This window comes from Vidua macroura, chromosome 4, assembly GCF_024509145.1.
Source record: "Vidua macroura isolate BioBank_ID:100142 chromosome 4, ASM2450914v1, whole genome shotgun sequence".
Lineage (NCBI taxonomy): Eukaryota > Metazoa > Chordata > Aves > Passeriformes > Viduidae > Vidua > Vidua macroura.
Genome location: NC_071574.1, coordinates 73,816,538 through 73,842,854, shown reverse-complemented (window position 1 = coordinate 73,842,854; position 26,317 = coordinate 73,816,538). Strand labels below are relative to the sequence as shown.

Below are 26,317 nucleotides of genomic sequence, written 5' to 3'. Positions count from 1 at the left end.
CAGCCTGGGCCTTGGCCTGGAGTTCCATCAGAGCACACTGTGTTTGTGTCTGAAGGAGAACTGGAACAGGCAATGACAATACTCCTGAGCAGAAGAGAAGTTTCCCCCAGCATTATTCTAGAGGGCAAAATGAATGTTTTGATGACTTTGGCATCACTCAAGAATACTTAAAGCCCCTTTGTTTTACAGCAGGTCCTTTGACAAAGGCACCGGCACTCAGCATTCAGACCATGGCATCCTGTAAGTGTTGTCTGTATTCGCCAAGGTCAGATTGAATCCTTGCCTCTAACCATAGGAAAAAAGAGACAAGACAATGGAGTTTTGGGGAAGAAATAGAGGAGGATGTGCATAAATGTCACCTGCAGCTTGTTTGGCCTGTGGCTTTCTCTCACTGGAAGCCTGTGGAACTCCCAGCTTTCCACTTTCCCCTGCTGCTTTTTGTTCGTTAACTTTGGTGCTGGGGCTAGATTGAAATAAAAAGCAGAAATCAGCCCAAAAAACTCTAAATTTTTGTATAGTCCTGTAGACTTTCAAAACAGTAGTGGTGTAGCATTCTCCCACCTGCCAGGTGAGGTTAATGGATGTAGCAGTTGGACCTTTTGATATCTTCTGAATTCACAGCAAGCCCCAAGCTCTGGGAGCCAGATTCACATTGCGCTGTCTCTGTTGGGTCACTTTGGTTTCAGAAGTTAATTAGAATTTTATTTTTCTTTCTTACACAGTTCTATTCTAGGAGCATGTCCTGTGCAAAATATAATTTTCAGGTTCTCTTTTCCTCATCCCTGATATGAAATAGGGTTGAAAAGGAAGGCACTACTGGTGGGAATTTAGTCACTTTATATATTTGTGAAGAAAAGTAGAAATATAATGCGTCAATAATCCTGAGTTGTTACCAAGGTAAAAAAGTTGTGGAAACACTATTTTCTGTGGTTGTTCATGTTTTCTCAAGTGTTTAGAGACCCAAAATGTACCAAATTATGGTATGAAATTGCCATACTTGAAATATTCCTCCATACAGTCACAGAATCCCAGAATAGTTTGGGTGGGAAATGACCTCAAAGCCCATCCCTGGGCAGGGACACCTCCCACTGTCCCAGGTGGATCCAAGCCCCAGTGTCCAGCCTGGCCTTGGGCGCTGCCAGGGATCCAGGGGCAGCCACAGTTGCTCTGGGAATTCCAGCCCAGCCCCTGCCCACCCTCCCAGCCAGGAATTCCTTGCCAAGATCCCAGCCCAATCTCCCCTTTCCCAGTGGGAGCCATTCCCTGGCTCCTGTCCCTCTGTCCCTTGTCCCCAGTCCCTCTCCAGCTCTCCTGGAGCCCCTCCAGGCCCTGCAAGGTCTCCCCAGAGCCTTCTGCAACAACCCCAACTCTTACATTTTCAGTTCTTTAGTTCATTTTAGATTAAGGGTGCTAATATTATGTATAATACTGGAAATTATTTGAGTTTGGAGAAGTTGTCCTAATCCCATTGTGCTGAATAGTTTGGCTTCCTATAAAATATCAGTAACTTCTAGCATAAGTAGAAAGAGTTATGCTGTGCTGGATAACCTGCACATCTGTTTATTACAGTTAAATGGGAGGAGTTACTCAAATTTAATTCTTGCTGGATTTAACAAAAAAATGCTGCATAATTTCTTATTTGGTTGTGAACTGATTTTGGTAGTAGTGGTATGTGAAACTCAATTTGTTTTTAAAGAGTTCATAACACTTGTAGATCACAAAAAGAGAGGTTTAAATAATTTTAGGTATTGTTGCCTGTACAAGTTTAAAGTGAACTTAGGTCTTAGTTGGCCTGCTTTAGTACAAAATTGTTATCTCAAAATTATTTTCAGTTTTCTTTTCTCTTGAAGAGCAGACTCTGGTGCCTATGCAAACCAAGTCCTGGTATGTAATTGTTCTAATTGGATTTTCAAAATTTCTATCAGCCACAGGCTGTAATTTAGCTCCAGCAATATTTTGAGTTTGAAACACCAACTGTTACTGGAATGTCTGTTGGGTTCAAATACACTTTTCCTTTGCTTATATTATTTTGTGACCAAGTCATTTGCCATTGACTCCTTTGAAATTTGTGTGTACTGATTTCAAAACCAGTGCAATTTTTAGATGTTGGCGAGTTAGAGGAAGCCAAATTTTCTTCTTGGCTTCATATTTTATGCTAATCAAATGATAAAAAATGTAAAGCTCTTGATTATAATTTTTTGTTAGTCCATGCAGCCAGCTACTTCTGGTTCTCTGGAAAGCGGGTGGATTATTTTGGTACTTCAAATGATGTGGCAATAGGAAAACCAGGACAGGCAGTTGTGCTCTCCAGGGTACCTTTCCAGATAAGATAACCATAAGCTTTGTCATGTTCTTTGGAATTAACATAATTAAGTATCTGAGGGTGCTGTGTTATTCCTAAGAACAGGGTGTGAAACCTCTTGCATGGCTTGGGAAGGGTCAGGGAGCTGCTCCATGGGAGAGGACCTGGGGGTGCTGCTCCCCAGTGGCTGAGGGTGACTCCAGGTGTGCCCAGGGAGAGGTTTAAGGTGGATGTTAGGGGAAATTTCTTCCCAGAAAGGGCTGGGCTGGAGACCCCCGTGCAGTCCCCCCCCTGCAGGGATTTCACAGCCCTGTGGCTGTGGCACCTGGAGACGTGGGGCAGTGGTGGCAGTGCTGGGGGTGGTTGGACTGGATGGGCCCAGAGCCTAAACCTCAGCAGTTCTGGGATTCTTTGATGTGAAAGTGGGGGTTTGATGGTGCAGCTGAGCTCAGGTTCTGCCCAGTACCTTGGGGAGCCTTTCCAGGTCCCCAGCACGAGCCCCACAGAGTTTTCCTGCAGTTAAACTGCTTCAGCCTTTGGTACAGAATTAGTTTTTTGAGAATGGATAAATGAATCTTCTACTGTCAGCTAAACTTAATTAAAAACCCAGTCTGCTAAGAAATTGGTGCCATATTTTTCATGGATCCAGAATGAACAGCCTACTTTCAACAGCTATTTCCAACCAAACTTTCAGTGTAACTGAATTAATTAAGTCCTGGGAACAGATTATATTAGGGGAAATTAAGCTCTAAGTAAGCAAACCATTAACAATTATGAGACCAAATTGCCTGTGACACAGATTGGTTAGGTTTGATGGCACAAAGTATTTTCAGCTTGTGAGGAATAAATTGTAGAAACAACCTGGGTTTTTTTTTTAATCCATGTATGAGGTACAGGTCCTCAATTGGGCTTTATAGGAGAAGAACTCCAACAGGTAGAGAAAATAATCACCACTGGTAAAGCATTTGTAAGGCTTCTGTGTGAAATAAACCTACATTATTTTTTGTTTGTTTGTTTTTGGTTTTATTTGTTTCCTGCAGTTGTTATCAAAAAATAAGAAGCCCTTCTCTGGTAACAGTCTCATTGATCTTTCATAGAATCTCTCTTATTTTAAAAAGAACAGTTTATTTTTTCTTCTAATGGGAGCAAGTTTTGGTTTCCATCACAGAAACTCATCCTGATGCTCATCTACAGGAGACTGGCCTGTCAGTGATTCCCTTGTGCTTTTAATTTTCTTTTTTACTAAAGAATTGTTGGTACATAACAAGGGCTTTATTTTGAAATGTATCTCTTAAAGTCACTCAGCATCATGGTTGTTCTCAGAAATAATAAGAAAAGTTGTTTTTTTTTATACTGGCTGCATTACATATTTGTATTTTGGGATGAGATATTTCAGTGAGGATTATCTTTGCCTTAAATACATTCCAGAATATTATATTTAATCCAGAATATCCATTTATACAAATACTGTACCACTTTAGTTACTAGGCACTGATTTTTTACACAAAAGGTGAAATCTTGCTGTCTTTTAATAATCAGAAGATTATTGGGAAGCACTTCAGAAGCAAAACTCAACAAGTAACTCTGTGTTTTCTTGTCTTCTGTAGGCAGGACTGTTGAGGTTGCAGCATCTGGTGTGCAGGTTTGGAGTTCACTTTCCAGCCACACAGTGGTTGTGAACTGCAAAGGAACTTTCAACTTCAAAATATTTCAGTTTATTGATAAGAAAAATATTTGGGGCAGCTTCTGTACCAAGTTACAATGGATATTTAAAGCAAATATGATCATAGAAAATGTTCCAGAGCAACAGAAACCCATGCAATGACTCACTTTACACATATTCATGAATTCTGGGATGTGGCTATAGCTGGGAGGAGGGATTTATGCTTATGCTAATGTTGCCATAAGTACTGTTTATTAAGGGAGAAAAACAACAAATGACACCAGAAATGGATTTAGTATCCATGACAAGCGTTTGTCAGTGCAGATCTCACTTTAATTCTGAATAAGCTATGTTACTTCATGAAAGAGTTAATATGCTGTTGTGGTGCTGAGAGATTGATAGGCAGAGGAAATAGGAGGTACCTGGAAAGAACTTCTGATCCCTAATATTGCACAAGTTGCTTTTCTCTTGGCTCGCCTCCCCTCCACGTTGTTATTTTTACCCAGGCTCCCTAATCTTCCCTTTTGCCTCTAACCACCTCCCAGTTTCCTGTTGGCCTCTTCCCTCTGGTTTTGTCCCAAATGTTCTGGTGTTTTTCCCTGCTCTGCCGTGGGACTGCAGGGCAGTGAGCTGAGATGAATGCCATAGCTGTTTTCACAGTGTCTATCATCTTCTGTGTTTCGTGCCTCTGTGCAGCTCTTGGTGTAAGTCCCTTTTTAAAGGAGATTTTGTTGTGTGGATATTGTTTGAAACGTAAATATTAAATTTTGGGTTGCTGTGTAAACAATAATTAAAATTTTCACTTTTAATTAAAGATTATTTGCAGCTCTGTGAAACCTCTGTTCTAAGTTTTTGAAGTAGTGTTTTCTTCAATGTGCACTGAAGAATATTCCTTGGAACATGGCTGGGAGACAGAGTTACTTGTTCAGCTACAGTTCTGGGATATGTGTTTTCAAAACAATACAAAGTTATAATTTATTTTCTTTTCCCTCAGAACATTTCTGTTCTTTTTCAAAAATGGTGTCGAAAAATATGAATTGATCTGAGTAAAGGTGCTTTTCATTGTAATTTTTAATCCTTTTTACATATTTTGAAATATTAATTTTCTTTCCAGTAAGTAACAGAAAGCATTTGCTTTTCTTTTGCAGATTGCATTCTCACAGCACAGCAACTTTATGGACCTGGTGCAGTTCTTTGTGACATTTTTCAGGTACTTTTCATTTAAGACAGCTAAATCTTACTTCTTTAGGTTCTGGGCTTCAGAGTTTGGGTTCTTCTTGGTCTGTTTTTTTTAACTTAAACATTCTGCTTACAGCACAGCCTAGAAAATGGAAATCTTCACTCTGATTTAAATATTTAATTAGGAGCTATGTTAAGAAAATGAATTATCTGTGCATCTTTGCCAATGCACGATTCCAGTGCATGCAGGGAAAGGGAGCCTGGGAGAGGCTTTTGGGAAAGGAGAAGTTCCTTTTGAGAGGGTGTAGAAAACATTGACTTGCCACAGATGTGTGTGACTTACTGCAGGTTTTCACACCAGCCATAAACTAGGGGAGTTATTTTGCAAAGAGTTAAGTCTGGAGTACTTTCCAGCTCTTTACGTACCACCTTTTGATTTTAAACTGAACTCTGAAAGTATGTCAAGTAAAATGCAAACATGTGTTACAGTTCAATAGAAGCCAAATACTTCTGGTTTTCATACTCAGCTCTAAGTTAATTTCTTAGTGTCAAGTGAACTGATGATTCCCTCAGAGTGGGAACCATTTCAGAACCCATTACAGAAGCCATTTCAATACTTGTCTCCTCTTCATTCCTCCAAAAAATACAGACCTAACAAAGAGGTGAAACACTTCCAAAGCACAGCAGGCCCTCTCTTCAAAGTTTCAAAATCCAGTGTATTGGCCTCTGTTTTAGGGAATGCTAATACTCCAGAAGTGTAAACCAATACCTGATCGATAAGGAGTCCTACAGGAGGGATATACATGGAGTAAGCACTACTCCAGGTCTTACAGCCTGTTTTAAAGTAGGCAATATTATGCCTGGTATAAAATGAGCAGTGGGAATAATATCTTGCTTTAGATTTCATGCTAAATTTAATTAAAGCAAGAAGCTCCAGACATATCCTTCAGACAAGTGGTTTATATAATTTTTTTTTTCATGGAGCTTTTAGAGAGTAGAATCTGCTTTAGTGCAGTCCCTGGGAAACAGTGGGTTTGAACCACCACCTTCCTGCCATTGGAGCAGAGTAGGTGGTTACTCCTGGCTCAGGCTTAATCATTTGTTTTGCTGAATTAATTGCAGTCAGCATCCTTCCTAAAAATCTTTGTGGCAGGGTAATTGCTTATTAGGAAAATGAAGAGGGAAGCAGTTGGTTCCTTAGTTGATTTCTAATTGTATAAGATAAATCTGCACTACAAAACCTATCCATTAGTGCTTTACAGACCCAACTACATCTTCACATGAGGGTTTAATCTCCTCAGGATGAGGAGCTCCAGATTCATTATTTGAAGAGATTCCCAGAGCAGCTGGTGCTGCCCCTGGATCCCTGGCAGTGCCCAAGGACAGGTTGGACACTGGGGCTTGGAGCACCTGGGACAGTGGGAGGTGTCCCTGCCATGGCAGGGGTGTGGAACTGGATGATCTTCAAGGTTCCTTCCAACCCAAATCCTTCCATGATTCCAGTCCCAGGTTAAAGCAGAAGATAAGTGCACGAAGTGTCTCAGTGAGCACATGCAGCTGAGCATACCTGTCCAAAGGCTGCAAGTGTCCTCTCCTCCATCACTGTTACCACATGGATCTCCTTGAGAAACAAAGTTGCAATATTATTTAACATCTGACAAGCCAGAGGAATAAGAACGCATGGATTTGGGAGAAGACAGTTTACTGTTGTTTTCCAGTTAAGCATTTATAATGTGCTAGAAATTCTTTGATTCTTTCACTACTTCTAAGCTTCTCTCCAGGTGTTTTATTTTACAGTCACTATAACTCCCTAATTAACCAGTGGATTAGAACAGCGTGATTCATCTCACTGGGTGTAGGGGAAACTATTGAACATTTGCATTTTTAATGCTCTAGGGCACATTTCATAATTACTGTGGGATCCAAGGCAGACCATAAATAACTAATACCTGAGAGCCCCCTGTGCTGTTAATAAGCAACAGTTGGCTGAGAATTTGCTCCCTAAAATAGAGGCAAGGAAAATGCTTTGTGAAAACCTAAAACCAGTTGGTATCATTAACACCAAACTCAAAAACTGGGATATGTATCAATTTCTTAGGTGTAATGGAGACCTAAAGAGATGTTTTTCTGGAAATTAGATGTTTAGAGGCTTTCTGTTTGCACGTTTAAGGGTGTTGCTTCATTTTGCTGTTCTGCAGGAAATGCAGGAGTTGCCCAGAGCAGCTGTGGCTGCCCCATCCCTGGAAGTGTCCAAGGCCAGGTTGGATGGTGCTTGGAGCAGCCTGGGACAGTGGAAGGTGTCCCTGGCCATGGCAGGGGGGCTGGAACAAGGTGATTTTTAAGATCACTTCCAACCCGAACCATTCTGTGACTCCATGAATTTGGGAAATCTTTCTGAACTGGAGCTGCTGTGGCATGTTTCTGTATTCTGGAAGCCACTTCCCCCACTTGGTTGTAAGCCCATCCTAACTGTGCTTTTCTGCTGTGCAACTGGAGGCATCATCTGTGCCCTGAGCTGTGTGGAGCACCTGGGAGGGAACCGGGGGATTTTCAGTTTCACTGCTGACTTTGGAGATGAATTAGGTCAGTGCAGTCCTCGCAGAGAGCCATGGGCTTGCCAAACCCTAGCACTGCTGAGTTTTGATATCCCAGGCACTGGCTGGGCTGCCTGTGGGGTGCACAGGGGCATGGAAAAGCAGGAACCTGGTCATGCCTTCAAACAGCACCAGGCAGTGTGGAGCAGGACACAGGACTGGTTTTCATTTCATTTAGGAGCTGGCTACTGTGATCAGAAGGCTGAGCCTCACATTTAGAGAGGCTGTTGGATTCCTGGAGTTCAGCACCAAGCCAGGCAGGGGGCTGTGTATGACCCTTAATTTGTACACATGAATGTGCTACTTTAAGCTAAGAAAATGTCAGTGGATAAAGGTTGGGTAGAACTGTGAAGTACTGATTATAATCAGAGCCAGAGGAGAAATGATATTCCAACCATTGTTAACCTTTGCAAAGCTAACGAATTGCAAGTAAACTGGGTTTTCCCTTTCCTCCTTTCTGCTTTTCATAACACAGTTCTTTAATTTACAGATTGTGCAGCTGTCTTTCAGCACGTAGTTTGAGCTATTTTGACAATTTCTAATGAGAATTTTTTATTAGTATCTGTGCTTCCTTAACTTCCAAAAAAATCTGTCTGCCAGCACACCTATCACAGGTATTAATCACCAGTGTACCTTTATGTACAGAAGATGTAAAAATATTTGTGGCCTTGTAAGCACATGTTACTGCCCAATAATCCTTCCCCCTTTTTCTTTCTCTTTCCTTCTTCCATTCTTCCCTTTTCCTTTTCTTCTCTTCAGCTTAGAGAGCACTTAAAAGACCTTATTGGGATCTCTACATCCTTAAAAGGGGTTCAAAGGAAATGGGTGTGGACATTTAAGTGGGACCTGTAGTGACAGAACAAAGGGTGATGACTTTAAATTGAAAGAGGATCTATTAAGACTAGATCAGGGGAGAAATTTTTTATGGTGAGGGTGGTGAGACACTGGAATAGGGTTCCCAGAGAAGGGATGGATACCCCATCACTGAAACATTCCGCTCCAGGCTTGACAGGGCTCTGAACAATCTGACCTGGTTGAAGATGTTCCTGCTCATGGCAGAGGGGTTGGACTAGATGGCCTTTTAAGGTCTCTCCAAGCCAAACCATTCCATGATTATATTCTGTGACCTCATCTTGAGCTTTTCTACATGGATTTACCATATACCTCAGGTGTCTTCTACTCTACTTCTCTGCTGGTTATCACATGCACAACTCATTGTGTTTCTTGCCTGCTGTTTGTCTTGTCTTCATTATCTGTCCTTGAAACATCCTTCTAAGGGAGTCCAGTGTCTGCTCTAGTCCAGTGGGAGCTGTAGCTGCCCATGGCAGGGTGGTTGAAACAGGATATAAGGTCCCTCCCAGTCCAAAGCAGTGTGTGATTCCATGATCCAAAGTGTCCCACCAAAGCCTTACAATGATTGTTAGAAAAATGGGTGTTATTTCAGAAATGGAACAAGCACTGCCAGTTTAGTGTTTTCATGGTGGCACATCAAACCTCATGTGCCCCTATTAGGGTCTGAATATTGAATGGAAATTGTGTAGTTTTAGTTTCATACAAATAATTGGACTTGTTCCTCAGACAAACTTGAGCAGGAGCACTGTTTGCTCAGTACAAGACTCAGGCAGATGGTTTTATGTGTTGTATATTGTTTTCCTTGACTGTATGTATTTTCCCAGTGTTTTCATTAAGTGGGAATGGCCTCCTGCAGTAATTCATATCTGTAGTTATGCTGCAGATATTTTGTTTACTCTTGTTGCTTATTAAATAATTTTTTACTACAGCACAAATGGCACTACTAAATATGTGCTTAAAATACAGTCTGAGTCTTTTTTCTTTTCCTCTTAGAAAAAGGAAGAGCTTGGGAATATCTTCACAATATTTCTAACAAAATGAAGAATATTAACAGTACAGCATCCATAACTTCCTTCTTTCCATGTTCTCAGCACTCTTTACTTCATCCTCCATTATCACAGAATAGAATCATAAGATCATTTAGGTTGGAAAAGCCCTCAGATCAGCGAGTTCAAGCGCTCCCCCAGCACTGCCCCCATTGCCCATGTCCCCAGCTGCCACATCCACAGGGTTTGAAATCCCTCCAGGGATGGGGACTCCAGCCCTGTCCTTTCCATGTAGGAATATTCCCAGTGCCCACCCTGAGGCTCCCCTGAGGCCGTTCCCTCTCCTCCTGTCCCTGTTCCCTGTTCCCAGCCCGACCCCCCGGCTGTCCCCTCCTGGCAGGAGCTGTGCAGAGCCACAAGGTCCCCCCTGAGCCTCCTTTGCTCCAGGCTGAGCCCCTTCCCAGCTCCCTCAGGAACTCTCCAGCCCCTTCCCAGCTCCCTCAGGAATTCTCCAGCTCCTTCCCAGCTCCCTCAGCTGCTTCTCATCAGACTTGCTGTCCTGGTTTTGGCTGGGACAGAGTTAATTTCTTCTCAGGTGCTGTTCTAGTGCTGTGTTTTGTGTTCAGAGTTAGAATAATGTTGATAATACACTGATGCTTTGGGTTTTGCTAAGTTATGTTTCTCAGAAGTTGTTTTGTTTTTTTGTTTTTTTTCTTGCTCTGCCAGTGAGGAGTTACTCAAACTGGGAGGGATCATAGCTGGGACAGGTGATGCCAACTTGCCAAATGGATATTCCACAGCCCAGAGCATCATACCCAGGGTATAAACTGGGGGAGTTACCTGCAAGGGTCTGATCTGGGAAGGGGGGCTGGCACTGGTCAGCAGGTGCTGAGCAGTTTTATTGTGCATCAGCTGTTTGGTTGGTTTCTTTCATTTCTCTTTTTAATATTGTTATTATTATTAGCTATTTATTGTATTTCTTTTGTTTTCCATTACTAAACTGTTCTTCTCTCAGCCTACAAATTTAACATCTGATTCTCCTCCCCATGCCACCAGGGTGGGGGAGAAGAGAAGGGGGTTGAGTGGCTTTGCAGTGCTTCATTTCCACCTGGGTTTAACCCGTGCCCCTGTACTCCAGCCCCTTGCCTCCACTGCCCTCCTCTGCCATAGCTAAGGTGAGCTGTGGCTTGTTGAGCCTTGTGCCATCTTCAGCAGAAGGATGAGGTCAGGAATCTGACTTGGTGGGCTGCAGGCAGCTGTTTGACAGAGCCCAACTAACCACATGGTTATATACTTGTTCCAATTATTTCAAGATTAATGCATCCAGTACTTTAAAATGTATCCTGTAGCTCTCCAGCATATTAAAATTTACTTGTAAATAGCACTTAAATAGCTTCTAATTCATCAAAATAACTTGGGCTGTGTTTCTAGTAATCATGGCAGTGCTTTCTGAAATTATTAAGTGACCTGTATATGTTAAAGCACATTAGCAGTGAGGCTGCTGTACATTGTGGTGTTTAAAGCTGCCGTTATTTTTACAAGCAATTCTGATGTGAATAAACATTTCAAAAGGGTTTAATAATTGGGCCCTAATACACCAGATGGATTTTCTTCTCCCCACCTGAGAATGCATTACAGTAAAGTGCTGAAGGAGTTTTCCAGATATCTAAAAATGAAAGTGTACCTGTATGAAAAGCTTTAAGGATACTAGGAGTGGAGAGAATATTCTCTCTGTGGTGAAAAGGAGATTAAAGTCCAGAATAAAACCAGACAGTGTGTTTAAGTTCAGGTTTTTGTGTCACTGTGGGAATACCCTGTGGTATCCTGAAGGCTGATCAGCTGAGGTTTGATGTGTGTGTTGAGGCCAACTGAGGAGATATTATTTATAACCACATTGATCATTTATTGTATTGAAATAATCTAATGAATAATTAAGAATGAATTAATAAAGCTATTTGCCGAATAGACTATTGTCCATAAAATTTAAATGTATCTCCTCCCTGCATTGCAATATTGATGCTGTGTAAGCACAAATTTTTATAACTGTGTGAGCCAATGGAAGCTCTGCTTGGTAGAACCTGGCTGAAATGGAGTCATGTTCAAATTTCCTTGGGATGAAAATCTCTCCAGGGTGTTAGGTGGCTCTTGATGGTTCTTTTTCCTTCCAGTCTGATTCCACACCTGAGTTTGCTGGTTTCCTTTTTTTCTGTTGGAAAAATTTAACTGGTCTCAAACTGGACATGTCACAGGCTATAGGAAAATGGAAATCCAACAGTTGGCAGAAATACAGAGTAGTTTGGGTTGGAAGGAAACTTAAAGATCACCTTGTTGCACCCCCTTGCCATGGGCAGGGACACCTCCCACTGTCCCAGGCTGCTCCCAGTCCCAATGTCCAGCCTGTCCTTGGGCACTGCCAGGGATCCAGGGGCAGCCCTAGCTGCTCTGGGCACCCTGTGCTGGGGCCTGCCCGCCCTCCCAGGGAACAATTCCTAATTCCCAGTATCCCATCCATCCCTGCCCTCTGGCAGTGGGAGCCATTCCCTGTGTCCTGTCCCTGCAGGTCTTGTCCCCAGTCCCTCTCCAGCTCTCCTGGAGCCCCTTCAAGCCCTGCAAGGGGCTCTGAGCTCTGCCTGGAGCCATTTGAGATGGGGGAAGCTGCAGAGAGAAGACTTGGGTGAAGAGTGGATTTCTGGGGTGAAGGATGCTCTTGGTAGGCTGTTCTTTTCAGAGAAGAAAAGAGAAGGAGAGGGCAAAGCAAATCCTGCAGAAAATGTTTGTTTTGGAAGTCATTTGTAAGCAGGTGGATATTCATGGCAGAGATGTGTCTGAAGCTGTTGAGAGAGCAGGGCAGAGCACAGCTCTACCCAGGACTCTGCCAGCCTCAGCTCTCACTCCAGATAATTTCCCAGCGCCTCTCTCTCTGCACGCAGCTGCTTCTTTCTGCTGCTTCCATATTTGCAATGTTGCTTTCCCACAGAAACTTGGAAAAAACCCTTCTTTAAAGCTACTGATGTGCTCACATCAGGTTTTTTAACTTATTTCAGGATTGTTTAGGCTGAGTAAATGCAACAATAGATCTTGACTTTGCTCTGCCCCGGGGGCTCTTCCAGCAGGTGATGGACTGCAGCAGGCTCTGCCTTTTATTTCTCCCTGAGTGCTTCCAAGGGATGTTAGTTCAAGGGGGAAAATATATTTCCTTAGTGATTTTATAGCTTTTGTGGGTATTTGCTGCCTCCTTGTGACAATACAAAGATGTATGGTGCCCTTCTTTTGAAATACAATGGTACTGTGTTGAGCGTTTTAGGAGAAGTTTTTATTAGTCTTTAATTGTTAATTCCTCTTTGTATTTTCTCAAGAAAATCTTGGCTGTGGTTTCAGAAATGGGCTGGAAAGAGAAGCCAGTGAAGGACTCTGGAACATGCAGACTTGTGCAGTGTTGCATTTTGGAAAGGGGATTTAGTAGTAAACGTGATCCTCTTAGTTCTCCACTCTAGCTTTCTTCTCCAAGGGAGTAAATAATATGTAGGGAGACATGTTTACAGTGCCACCAAAAATGTGGCATCTGGGAACATGGTTTAGTGGTGGCCTTGGCAGTGCTGAGTTAATGGTTGGACTCTATGATCTTAGAGGTCTTTTCCAACATAGGTTCTGTGATTCTATGAAATTGACCCAAAATAAGAGGTCCAACAGTTTTCATTGCTGAGGCCACTTTTTTCCTAAAAAGGGGCCATCCTTACAGCAGTTAAGCATGTTTTGATGTGTATCTTCCATTGCTGTGTGTATTTCTGGAGCTGTCTGATGGATACACGAGACTGGAGTGTGTTGTTGTGTAAAGGTGGAGACCTCACTGACTTTGTGGCTGAGGGTGGCACAGTGCAAGTTCATCTATATACCTGACCTCCTGAAAAACTCCTCCTGAGAAACTCCTCTGAAATGGGTAATTTATCAGAGGTGCTTGAGATGAATGGTGTTTTTGGCATTGCTGGCATTTTCCTCTGCCCTTTGGATTTCCATCTTGTTTCCCCAAATAAAGGTGTACTGAGGAGGTAGACACAGATAAACCCTGGCAGCAGCTTATGTTGCACATAAACTGCATCTGAAATCATAAAGTCATGGAATGGTTTGGGTTGGAAGGGACCTTAAAGCCCATCCAGTCCTGTGGGCAGGGACACCTCCCACTGTCCCAGGCTGCTCCAGCCCCAGTGTCCAGCCTGGCCTGGGATGCTGCCAGGGATCCAGGGGCAGCCACAGCCTGTCTGGGAATTCCACCCTGTGACAGGACCATTCAAGTCAAACAAGTGCACATTTTTTAATGTTATATGCTAGATGATAGTGAAGCATATTTCTGTGCATATCTAAGTCTGAAAAATGTAATCCCATCACTGACTGGCTGCCTTTGGGTGTTTGTGCTCCATCCATGGAGTTTTCATATCACGTAGTCTGTAGATGGTGATTGGGCAACAAGAAGTGTCTCCTCACCTTCTGCGTTTCTCAGTGCTGGTTCCTGCTGTCTATCCTGGTGTTTAATTATAGGCATTTCCAAGTCATAGTATCACAGAATCATTTAGGTTGGAAAAGCCCTCTGAGATCAGCAAGTTCAAGCTGTCCCCCAGCACTGCCCCCACAGAGCAGTCCCCAAGGGCCACATCCACAGGGCTTTGAAATCCCCTCAGGGATGGGGACTCTAGCCCTGCCCTGGGCACTTCCAAGGCCTGACCCCCTTCCCATGTAGGAATTTCCCCAATGTCCACCCTGAGCCTCTCCTCCTGTTCCCTGGGAGCAGAGCCTGACCCCGGTTGTCCCCTCCTGGCAGGGTGCAGTGTGAGAACATCCCTACAGTTCTGGGCAAGTTCTCTCTTGGAGAGACAGCCCTGGGAGCATCCAGAGCCCGTGGTTACTGTGAGTGCTGCAGCTGAGACATCAGTCACCTGTTCTTCTTTCCATGGAAACTTTCCTTTAACCTGTCTTTCCATACGTGCTGGGACATGAGGAGGGCTTTGGAGATGTTTTCTGTAACCCATCAGTGCAATCCTTGAGGAGGGAGGCTTCCACTGGGGCTCAGATTTTAATCCTAGCTTGCGTGCCTTGAAGTTGCTCATTAGGTATTCAGTGTGATAAGATCATATCTGTCAATACAGTCAGTTATTATTGTAATTATTATAATTATTGTTATTATTACTCTTTTTTATTATATCTGCTTCCCTGCATTTTCCCCAGAAATTGATATATCCTTTTCACCCCCTCTTTTGATGAAGAAAACCAATACAGATTTGGGGAAATGAAGAAATGCCTGGCTGTAGCTCTTCAACAGCCTGCCTGCTCTCCACTGTATCTTACTTCTGTAATTTGGAAAGGAAATAATAATCAAATTTCTCTACTTCTTTCAAGGCTTTCCTTTTTGGTGGTTATCCTCTCACTTAAAATAGCACCAGAGATAGGCAATAGTGGCTTTTTAAATCTGATAAAATCTTTCAGGCTTACTGTCATTTAAGGAAGTCAGATAAGGAACTTTGAAACAACAATATAAATAATGAAAATAAGTGTGTCATTCCTCACTGGGTATCAGAAGCACTGAACTGTGCTGAATTATCTGTCTTCAGTGCATCTCTAATATATGAAATTTTCATTTAACTTTGCATTTCCTAGAGTTTTTCAGCTGCCAGTGTGTTATGAGCAAGAGCAATAAAATATTATTTTCTATTTATTTTCCTTTCCTTTCCAGTTGTTTCCTGTCATTGCTCCTGGTGGCAGCTGTGGTTTGGAAGATTAAACAAAGTTGCTGGGCATCACGACGGAGAGAGGTGAGAGGGATAAAGTGTTTGTCCTTAAATTACTTTCTAATAGTTGTTCTCTCTAGATGCATATTTATTCATATATGCATCACATTAACCTTAAATTGAAAGCTAAACTAATTCAGTTAATGCTGCTGTTTAGGCCTTTAGCGTATTTTTGATTACAGTTTCAGTGACAAATTATGTTATTTTAGTATCCTGTTGCTGCAGTTTCTGTGAAGCACCAAAAAAATAGGGGTGAATATCCTAGATTCCCAGAACTTCTATTTCTAGACAGCATAAGTACCAAACCACATAAATTAGGAGATTCTTTATATCTGTTTCAAAATAGGAAATAGAAAATAAAAACTTCAGCTCTTGTATAATATATTAAAAAAAGAAGTCAAATACCCATTTTCAAATTAAATCTTAGTCAGATATTTTGGGTGGTTGATTTTTTTTGTCCCCCTGGAACATTAGAAGCATAAGAAAAAGGTGGGGAAGCCACCCAGTGGCTTACCCCTTAAAAATGTGAATTTTAGAGTAAAAGTTTTTTCCTTTTCACCTACCCATGGTCCAAATGAGCTTTACAACGTTTTGTGTTTGCATCATGTAAATAACTTAGTGCTTTACACCCCCAAAATCTGGCTCCTTCTTGTTTTTCCCTGATTTATTTTTGTTCACTACCTTCTTTTCTTGCTTCTCAGTGGAACCTGATTTCCTGTTCCACCCGAAGCACTCAGGGTGACCAAGGTGAGGTGGGCAATTGCTGTGTCACAGAGAACGTGTCCTCAGTCCCCGTTTTTCAGCACAGATGCCCACATACACGAGCTGTGTTTTAGAGAAGTCCTGGGTGCCACAGGCAGCCACCCACACACTCCTTGGGTTTCCGTGGTGTGCTAGGAGCATGGAACATGCAGCTACCAGAGGCTGGGCTGAGCTGCATCTAGAATTATTTTTAGGAGCTTGGTCTTGTGTTAAGCTGTTTATTTCTATGCAAAATGAGAGAAGCCAGACATCATTTGAGCGAGTCCGTGTGCCCTTTCTGTATATACTTATCTGTAAGTCATCACCTGAGGCCAGATTCTCTGAGGAATGGGGTGTGTTTCTCCCCTGCTTTGGGATTTTCAGGTGAGATCTGCCCATTCCTCTAGGTTTTCCTCCCAGCTGTCCTGCTGGGCTGAAGCTCTTGGCAGCTGCAGACACTCACTCATGTCACTGTTGTGTTCAAGAGTGATTTGCTCCCACACAGGAGTTGATCAAGGATTTGGGGGATTAATTTTTATGGTGTTGGAATTCTTTGCAAGTCCCTGTTTCCTGCATATCATCAGAAATCTGTAGCTGGTTGTACTTTGCAGTGCAGTGGTGTGAATAATATGAATTTATTCCATGTGAGGAGCTCCTCTCTGGTAATAAAGCAGGATGATGTCTGATAACTCTTCTCTTCTTCCTGTTTCTGCTTCAGATGTTTCTGCTCTTACTGGTGAACTCACTGCAGAATATAATCATTGCTTTTCAAACAGATAACCCTTAATCCTGGAAATAATGGAAGTCTTTGAGGTTTTCTGTATTCTCTGAAGGTAGATAAATTTTTACTAGGGCAGCTGTTTTTTTCCTGCTTGTTTTCTTGGCAAGAAACTAAGCTGGAGTCAGCATAACATCCCCTGTGGCTCCTGGGGTTAAATGTTACCTAGGAATGTATAAGGAATATAGACCAAGACGTAAATACTGTGCTTTGGAGTTAAAGTATTTGAGTGGTGGCCTAAGTGAGAAATGTCTCTATAAATTAAGTTACAGTCTGATACATGTTTTAAGGGAAAAAAAAAAAAAACAACCAAACTGGAGTACTGGCAACATATTGGCATGTTTCAGTCTAAATTCAATCTACATGTGTGGCTGTTTGAAAGGTGGTGTTTTCCAGGCACATTCCTGTCTTTTGCTGTTATTTATCTTGCTCTTTTTATCTAGTGGAATGAATGGATTTCTGTTGTTCCATTCATCTTCTGTAAAAAATACTGTAAATCTTAAGGAAACAGTTTAAAATCTTTGTGCCATAATTACATATATTAATACACTTTCTCCAGAAGCAAAAATCCACCCAAGAATTTGGTATCTAAAATGATTTTACAGCTTGAAGGTGGAGGTTTTTTTACTGATTCTCGATAAACCCAAGCAAAAGTCTCTTTAGTAGTTTTAAATAATGATCAATGTCCCAGTGTCCCAGGCCAGGCTGGACAGGGCTTGGAGCACCCTGGGATAGTGGAAGGTGTCCCTGCCCATGGCAGGGGTTGGAACTAGAAGATCTTTCTCTGGTTTGGGCTGTGTTTTTAGCAGTAGCCAAGTTACAATCACCTGTTTCTCACATCTGTAGTAACTCTGTAGTAACTTCCCGTGTGTGTAGTAACTCTGTGCTTGTTGTCTGATTTTAGGCCAGAGGCCAGTAAGATGTGATGCAATGTGCAGGTAATTCCCAGCTGTCCCTCCCTTCTGCTTCCAGCTGGAGCACTGCAGGTGCCCAAATCCTTATGGCAGTGCTGAGGCTTATTGTGACATATGTGTAGGGCAGGAAAGGAGTGTGCTGCCAAGTTTAGTGGTCAAAATTACACAGCCAGGATTGCTTGGGAAATGTGCTGGGAGGAGGCAGACAGCTGTGCTTGGTGTGGCTGGTAATGGAACACAGCAGCATCATTTGGTTGAAACCAAGTTTGCTCTGCTCCTTACGTAGAAGGCAGCATGCTACAAATCCAAAGTCTCCATCAGGATCTAGTAGAACACACAAGATTCTCCTGACTTTATTTTCTGTATTTCAGCTAAACTTCTCTGCCCAGCTGCTTGCAGGTGTCTGTGTCAATGCTTCTCAGCATCCAGGCTGAAGGGTCTGTGGGGTGTGCAGACACAGCGTGGCCAATGTGGGCTTGCAGGAAAATGAGTTTGGAACACTGAGCTGAAGTTCAGGCCTTGCAGAGTGTAAAACTCGACCTGCAGTAAAAATGGGAATTTGTGTTGCATCAGGCATTCAGGAGATGGAATTGTAAACTGTGTGTTTATTCCCTTGCCATTGAGCCCCATGTTTGAGTGTCTTCAGACATCTTAAAAAGGGAAAATAGAAATAAAAAGGCAGCTTTTATAGGAGGCTTAGAATGAGGTGAATGACATTAGGAAATAGGCATAGGAAACCTCTCTGTCTTGTCTGTAGAAAATGACATCTTAAAGGAATCACAGTGGTAATAGAGAATAATGCACAAAGTATGAGCATGATGTTAGAATTTCAATATGCTCATCTGTTGTCAGGAATTTTCTGTCCTATTGTCCTGTATTTGCATCCAAATCCTCTTGACCCTCACTCTTCTTTGTTTCCTTCACTGGGAGCAAGGAATAGCTCCCTCCCAGCAAAGGGAGTGTGGCTGACCCGGGGTGGGGAGGATCAGCTGGATCACTCCCTGTGCCTCCTCAGAATGTGGGGGGAGTATCAATAGCAAGCACCTACAGATATAACTAAATTTGGGTGTCTAGATCTCCATTTCACCCTTAACAAAATGATCTGTATTTTGCCTCCTTTCCTGCCAAGGCTATATAAGACTGAATATTTTTACTCTGCAAGCCACCCAGTTATTCAGGAGGGGGTTCGTGTATTGATTTATTGCAGGAATTATCCTGCTCTGTCTCAACCTCATTGCTGAAACCTTTATCCCTCCCAAGTGTATTCAGAACTTAGTTGTGCTTTTATTTCCACTGGCATCCTGTGCTCTAGCACCCATGCACACAGAATACCACGTAGGCAAGCAGATTCCTGTGTTTTTTACAGCAAAGATGTTCCAAGGGATCTGTGCTGTGTGTTATTTATTGCCCTGCCTTCGTTTTCTTCTCCTTCCTGCTCTCATCCCTTAGTATTTCATTCATCTCTTAGATCTTCTCTCTTAGACTGTGATTAAGGGCATCCTTGGTCAAAGAAAAAGCTTTCGATTTGGAATATTTTCAACTAACTGTAATTCAGGATCTTCGTCTTTGTTTAGAGTCTTCAGTGGTGTTTTGGACCAGAATCTGCTCCAAAGGATTTTGTATCAAACTTATGCAGAAATATTAAAAGTTCTGGCAACAAATTTCTCTAGATTTGGGCAGTCCCAGGTGCTTTGAAAGGTTTACTGGTGTAATCACCGAGCTCTCAGCAGTCATTTGCCACATAGATCTTCTTGTTCCGTAGCACTGACAGCAATATTTGGTGTCTGTCAGCAAAAAGAGAATATTAAGCTTGGCTTTGGGGTGGTTTGTAGGGAGAACAAGAATTGGAGGAGTGAGAAATCACAGCCAGTAGGTGACTGAGGAGGTCGAGTCACGTGGTGAGCACAATAATTTCTCACATTACAATGGGAAACATGAACCTGAGTATCTTTTTTTTTTATGCAGTGAAGGTGGATTTACTTCCCAGAATAGCTGTTCCCAGGACAATAGACTGAAATGATGGTGGCTGTGATGTTTTAAAAGCTGTATGTAAATTTCCATTTCCTACATTTATGAGTAGTAAAATAAGAGCTCAATGTTACTATCAGGTGTAACCAGTTATTGGAGTACTGTGTCCACACTACTCTCGGCAATGTTTTCGGTGTTGCAGATGGTGGAGAGCAACACTGCAAGATTAATTTGTTATCTGGAAGATAAGCAAGGGTTTAAAGCATCACAAATTCCTCATTTTCTCCAAGGAAAACCTCTCCAATTGAGGTTTGGTGATGCAAATCAGTGGCTGCGGAAAGGAATCATATGGGAAATGGATTTGTAGAGAATTTTTAAAGTTTGGTAGAAGGTTTATATAGAATCATAGACAATTCATGATGGGATGAGGATCTTCTAAAGGATCAGCCAAAAGTTTAAACAGTATGTCCCTGCCCATGGCAGGGGATTGGAGCTAGATGAATTTTAGGTCCTTTCCAAACCAAACCAGTCTGTAACACCCAATGTCTGCAGCTGGGGGTAAAAATGTAAAAAACTGTTCTGTTTTTGTCCTATTTTTAATGGTGAGAGTAGCAATGCCAGTAATTTATATTTTTCGAAACAGAATCAGTGCTTTTGGAAGGACCTTTTCTAGGTCAATCACATAGTGCAATTCAGTGACTCTTGCTAGGCAAGAGGTCAGATCAAATAATTGTAACTTTCCACTCTCCCTAAATTTAAAATCCATGAATGGGAACCAGCTCGTAGTGCCAGGAGGCTTTTTCCGAAATACAAACACTCTGTGCTCTGCAGTGATCCATGTGGTTTTGGAAGGAAATTGCAGCAGAAATAAAAGATAACCTGAAGAGGAAAAACATCCCAAAATATTAGTGCTGGCAAGAGACTTCTGCTTAGGGGGGAAATGGATGGTCTGGTTTTGTTTGAACATGCTCCTGTCACTTCTGTGCCCAGTGCAGCTCCTCTGGGGGAACTTGCAGATGGCCAGTTCCAGCTGACCAGTTGGATCCCTCACCTCTCTGTGTAGGACACGTCAGATGGGGCTGGCAGCCACAGACGTGGCATTGGCAGACCATGGAGTTCTTGTGACAGGGTCTTCAGTGGAGTTGGTGCTAGAGAATTATATCCTGTAGAAGAACTGGTGGGAGCTTGAGCAAAGATGAAGCTGGAGTATCAAATTAGATGAAGCTGGAGTATCATGCTTGGGATACCAACCCATTGGATCAAACCTTCTGTTTGGCAGGGGGTGGAACTGGATGGGCTTTTAGGTCCCTTCCAACCCAAACCACTCCATGATTCTGTGATTCTATCAAGCCCAGCTCTAGGAGAGTTCAGCCTTACTTAAAAAAAGGCCACGACTGGTGTATTGAAGCTGTTCTCGTTTCAGACTCCAAGGTCTCTTTCTGATGGTAGTCATCAGCTATACAGGTATCTAATTTAGTTATTTGGAAAAATCAGGGAGAGATTGTGTAATTATTCCAGAAGAGCTCTGCTCAGTCAAAGCTTCATTGTGCTATTGTGTAATTATCAGGTATTGGTGTATATTTTAGTCTGCATGGACTAGATCCTTCTGGTCTTTTAAAAATGATCTCATTCTTCTTATTAAAGGTCAGGATTTCTATGCCCTCCTACTGGGCATGATTATGATGAATAACTTGCTTATCTTAATCAGCCCTGAATTAAATATCTTTTGTCATTCCAGCATAAGGCAACTTCCCAGCAGCTTTGCTTTCTGGTTTGTTATAGTTTTGAAGTGTGGAAATGCCTGTTGAGAAGGATTTGAACATTAATTCTCTCCTCCTCTCTCTTTCAACATAGCCTGCAAAGTCAGTTACAAAACTAATTAGCTAACATTAATATGTGCACTGCTCTAGGGGCTTAAAAACTTAATTTTCAGTGATGATGAAAGCATCAGAGAAAATTGTTTGTTTGTTGACTTATATGGTAGTTAGTGTAATTGTAGTTAAATACTTTAAATCACTTAGTTGAGACATTTGTGGCTTATCTTCATGGAATATTTATGGCTTGTATGTTTATTTTTTGCTGATGCCAACATTTATATTGGAAGGTAACTTCCTTTCCCCCATGGTCGCCAAGTTACGATGACATAAAGCAAATGTTCCTACAGCAGGACCTATATGTTACTTCCAAGTAGTGTACAGTGATTCTCCTATGGAGCCAGGAAGCTCATTTTGTTCCCCGCCTGCCATGTCAGGGACACCTCCCACTGTCCCAGGCTGCTCCCAGCCCCAGTGTCCAACCTGGCCTTGGGCACTGCCAGGGATCCAGGGGCAGCCCCAGCTGCTCTGGGCACCCTGTGCCACTACTTCACTACTGTCCTCCTTGAGTTCCTACTATTTTCCTTCCTGGTGTGTTTTCCTTCTTAAAAAAAAAAAAAAAAAAATGGTGACAAATTGCTTATATAGATACTGGAGTTCCTTACAAGTTCTAGATCACTGTTTTGATAAGCTTGTTTTTAAGGCCATTCTTCATAAGGAGCAAATAAAATCCAGAATATGTGACTTTCTTCTGGAAAAATCACCATTATTTCATGGCTGAAAACACCAGAGCCCCATCCCCAAAGCTGCCGGGGCCCTGTGCTCATGAAGCAGTCTCTGCAGGGCACTTGGTGAGATGGATGTAAGCAGAATGGTTATACGGAGCCTTGTGGCTGCTTTATGGTGGGGATAAAATGTCCAGGCTTTTCCTGTCAGGAAACACGCCATAGGTTATATTAGTCAATTAACCTGGTAACCTGAATAGCTGTTTGTCTTCTCTGAGAGACCCTGCACTACTGCCTGGCAAGGCTTTCCTCACTTACTCGGGAGGTTTTTCTCCCATCAGTAACACACTCTTCATTTTAGTTTGTCCATTACTCAATGTGTGTGAATTTAAAATATTCCTGGTAGGAATCACTTCATTTGAAGGGTTCCAGGCTGGGTTGGACTGGGCTTGGAGCAGCTTGGTCTAGTGGAAGGTTGTCCTGGTTTAGGGCAAATTTGGGAGAAAACCTCCAAAGTGGTTCCTCTAGAAAGGAAATTCAAGCAGCCCCTCCCTCAACTGGTTTGGGAAAAGATTTCCTTGGAGAAAAGTGGAAAAAACTGTTTCTTTAACGGGCAAAGCATTCACCAGCACAAAGAATGAACAATATCAAACAATAAAACCTCTTGCCGCTCCCAAAGAGAGACAAACTCAGCAGTCCCTCCGTGGGCTGCAGCTCGGCTCCCTCAGTCTCTGATGAGTCCCTCCGGGCCCAGGCCCGGCCCGCTGCGCCTCAGGTGGAGCTTCAGCCCAGAGCAGGTTTGAAGAGCTCCAAGGAAAGAGAAAAACCACAGTCCAGGGAACTTCTCTGCCTCAGCGAGCTGAAACTACCTAACAGCAAAGGGCAGCTCTGTCCCGCTGTCTGTCTGTGCTGCAGACAGGAGCAGGGATGTGGAGCAGTGAGGGCAGTGTCTGAAAACAAACTGCACGCTTCTTCTCTCCCCCTTTGCTCTCAGAACTAGCCTTAAAGGTGCAAAACTTATTTCTGGGCTAAGCAGACGAATGGGGATACGAGCATCATAAAGTCACCCCAGGAGAAAGGCAGAGCATAGCAGGGGATGGAACAAGATGGTGTTCAAGCTGTCTTCCAACCTAAACCATTCCATAATTCTGCGATATGGAAAAAAGTCGCACTCAGTGCAAATGAAAGGTGTGCACATTCTCACAGTTTCCATTTATACACATATTGAAGGCCAGAGTTGTATTCCAGGACAGGTTTGTGTGATTTCTTTGTAAGGCTGTCAAACACCTTGCCTTTAAATCCTCTTTGGGCCTAACTGACTTAAAATATTCCCATGTTGTCCTATTAATCGTGTCATCTGGAAAACCAGGGTTTACTTGAAAGAGTATTGAGATTCATCACTTGAAATTTCAGAAAGCCCATCATTAGGAATGAGGGAAAGGCAGGTTCTGGAGTATCTACATAACAGCTGCTGACTTGTAAAGTCATGCTCAGCCTCTTGACTGGGGAAAAGCACATTATCTTGCTTACAGGATCATAAAATCTTTTAATTAAAATTTTGACACACCAAACAAGTATTGAAGGATAGATATGTGTCTGGATTAAACAGGCATGGTGCAAGCCTTGGAGTAAAAAGTGACATTAAAGTTATAGAACAATTATTTCTAAAATTAGTGTGTAATTTTTAGGGGGAACTTTGTAACATGACTTGTGCTACACCAGAAGCTGGTATTAGGAAAAGGATGTTCCCTTAGGCATTTGCTGCTTTGGTTGCATCCAGGACCTCTGATTTCATCTGGTTTGAGCATTTTTATGCTCAGGTGAGAGCCCACCTGCAGAGCTGCCCCAGCCCTGGGGCCAACAGCAGGAGGACGTGGAGCTGCTGGAGAGAGCCCAGAGGAGAACCCGGAGCTGCTCCAGGGCTGGAGCCAGGCTGGGAGAGCTGGGAATGCTCCCCTGGAGAAGGGAAGGCTCCAGGCAGAGCTCAGAGCCCCTTGCAGGGCCTGGAGGGGCTCCAGGAGAGCTGGAGAAGGACTGGGGACAAGGGACAGAGGGACAGGAGCCAGGGAATGGCTCCCACTGCCAGGGGGCAGGGATGGATGGGAAATTGGGAATTAGGAATTGTTCCCTGGCAGGGAGGGTGTGAGGCCCTGGCACAGGGTGCCCAGAACAGCTGTGTCTTTCCCATCCCTGAAATCTTTCAGGGCCAGGTTGGACACTGGGGCTTGGAGCAGCCTGGGACAGTGGGAGGTGTCTCTGTCTGTAGAACTGGATAATCTTTGGGATCCCTTCCATTCCAAACCATCCTGTGATTCCATATTCTCAAAGCTACTTTTGACTTCAGTAGGAGTAGTGTTGCCAAATTGCACATTTTCTTTAGTAAAATAACTTCCTTTGAAGAACTAATAGCTTTTAGTTCGTCAGTCTCTTGGACATCTTCATCAGGACAGCTTGTTCATTGATTTTATAGCCATTACACAAAGCACTTTGCCATAGCTGAAGGGGACAATTACAGGAACAACAACCCAGCAATCTGTTTCACACTTGCTTTCGTCTGCAATCTGCTGGTGTGCTTTAAATACCCGAACACTCCTCGTGTCCTTTTTCTCAAGTGTGAGTTACACACAAGTTTGCTTACGAGCACTCCGTTTGTGTGGATTTGTTGGGTTTTTGCTTTGTGACAGTATCTACAATCTGCTCAAAATGCCTTTTTTCTTCCCCTTTCTTTTTTTCTTTCAAAAATTAAGGAAAACTTTACCACATGCCTTTTATGGCAGTAAAATTTTACAGTTTTTTTTAGCTAGACTGAGAACCATAGAAGCTCATACACCCCCCAAGCTTATCTACATTGACCTCATCATGCCTTGCCTGCACCCCCCAAGTTACAGAGACAGTCCTCTGCAGTGAAAAAGTCTCAAAATTATAGGTGATTTGGCAAAGCAAAGACCACAGAAGGCTCCCAGAGGGTGGTAATGAGTGGCATAGGGTCTGTTTGGAAGCCTGCCTCCAGTGGTGTCCCCCGAGGTTCTGTACTGGGCCCAGTGTTGTTTGGTTCATCAGTGATTTGGGTGAGGGGTGGGTGGCTCCTGGGCAGTTCCCAGTGGCACAGAGGTGGCAGGAGCCCCAAGGGATCTGTGCTGCCCTTCAGATGGACCTCAACAGCTGGGAGAGATGGGCAGAGAGAGCCTGCTGAAATTCCACAGGGACAAATGCAGGGTCCTGCACCTGGGGAGGAGCAGCCAGCAGGTCCTGGTGGACAGCCAGCTGTTCCGAGCCAGCAGTGCCCTGGGGACCAAGGAGCCAGTGGGACCCTGGGGGCAGCAGGAAGAGCTGTGCCAGCAGGGTAGGAGGGATCCTGCCCCTGTGCCCAGCCCTGGGGGCACCTCTGGAGTGCTGTGTCCAGCTCTGGGTCCTCAACATGGGAGGGAGGACATGGATGTCCTGGAGCAGGGCCAGCAGAGGCTGCGCAGCTGAGGAAGGGCCTGGAGCATCCCCGTGCCCAGGAAAGGCTGGGGGAGCCGGGGCTGCTCAGCCTGGAGAGAAGCCCCAGCTGAGAGGGGCCTCAGCCCTGGGTGTCCCTGCCTGTCCCTGTGTGTCCCTGTCTGTTCCAGTCTGTCCCAGTGTGTCCCTGGGTGTCCCTGTGTGCCCCAGTCTGTCCCAGTGTGTCCCCGGGTGTCCCTGCCTGTCCCTGTCTGTCCCAGTGTGTCCCTGTCTGTCCCTGTCTGTCCCTGTGTGCCCCAGGTGTCCCTGTGTGTCCCCGGGTGTCCCTGTGTGCAGGAGGGCAGAGCAGGCCCAGCAATGGCCCCAGAGCCACGGGCAGGGCCTGAGCCCAGGAAGGGGGTGGCACTGGATGGTCCCTAAGGTCCCTTCCAATCCAAACCATTCCGGGACTGGGTGATTCTGTGCATTAGTTTCAAACAATGTTGATGGATAACAGCACCTTCCTTTCACCCTCTTCTGTGCTGCATGGGGATATTGGGACACGATGCATTTTGTGGGGTTTTCTGTGGTGCTTTTTGAGTGC

General features: G+C 43.6%; 1 protein-coding gene across 3 annotated transcripts in view; it reads left to right on the top strand.

The window, feature by feature from the left end:
* ATRN (attractin) overlaps positions 1-26,317 on the top strand; it is a 148,461-nt gene that overhangs the window by 100,815 nt on the left and 21,329 nt on the right. For 2 of the 3 annotated variants that reach the window (XM_053975390.1, XM_053975387.1), the window contains exons 25-26: positions 5,114-5,175; positions 15,299-15,377. In XM_053975390.1, the coding sequence (XP_053831365.1) occupies positions 5,114-5,175; positions 15,299-15,377 (141 nt within the window). Of the gene's footprint in view, positions 1-189; positions 241-5,113; positions 5,176-15,298; positions 15,378-26,317 lie in introns of those variants that run through there. The other variant, XM_053975389.1, reaches the window with a different exon arrangement.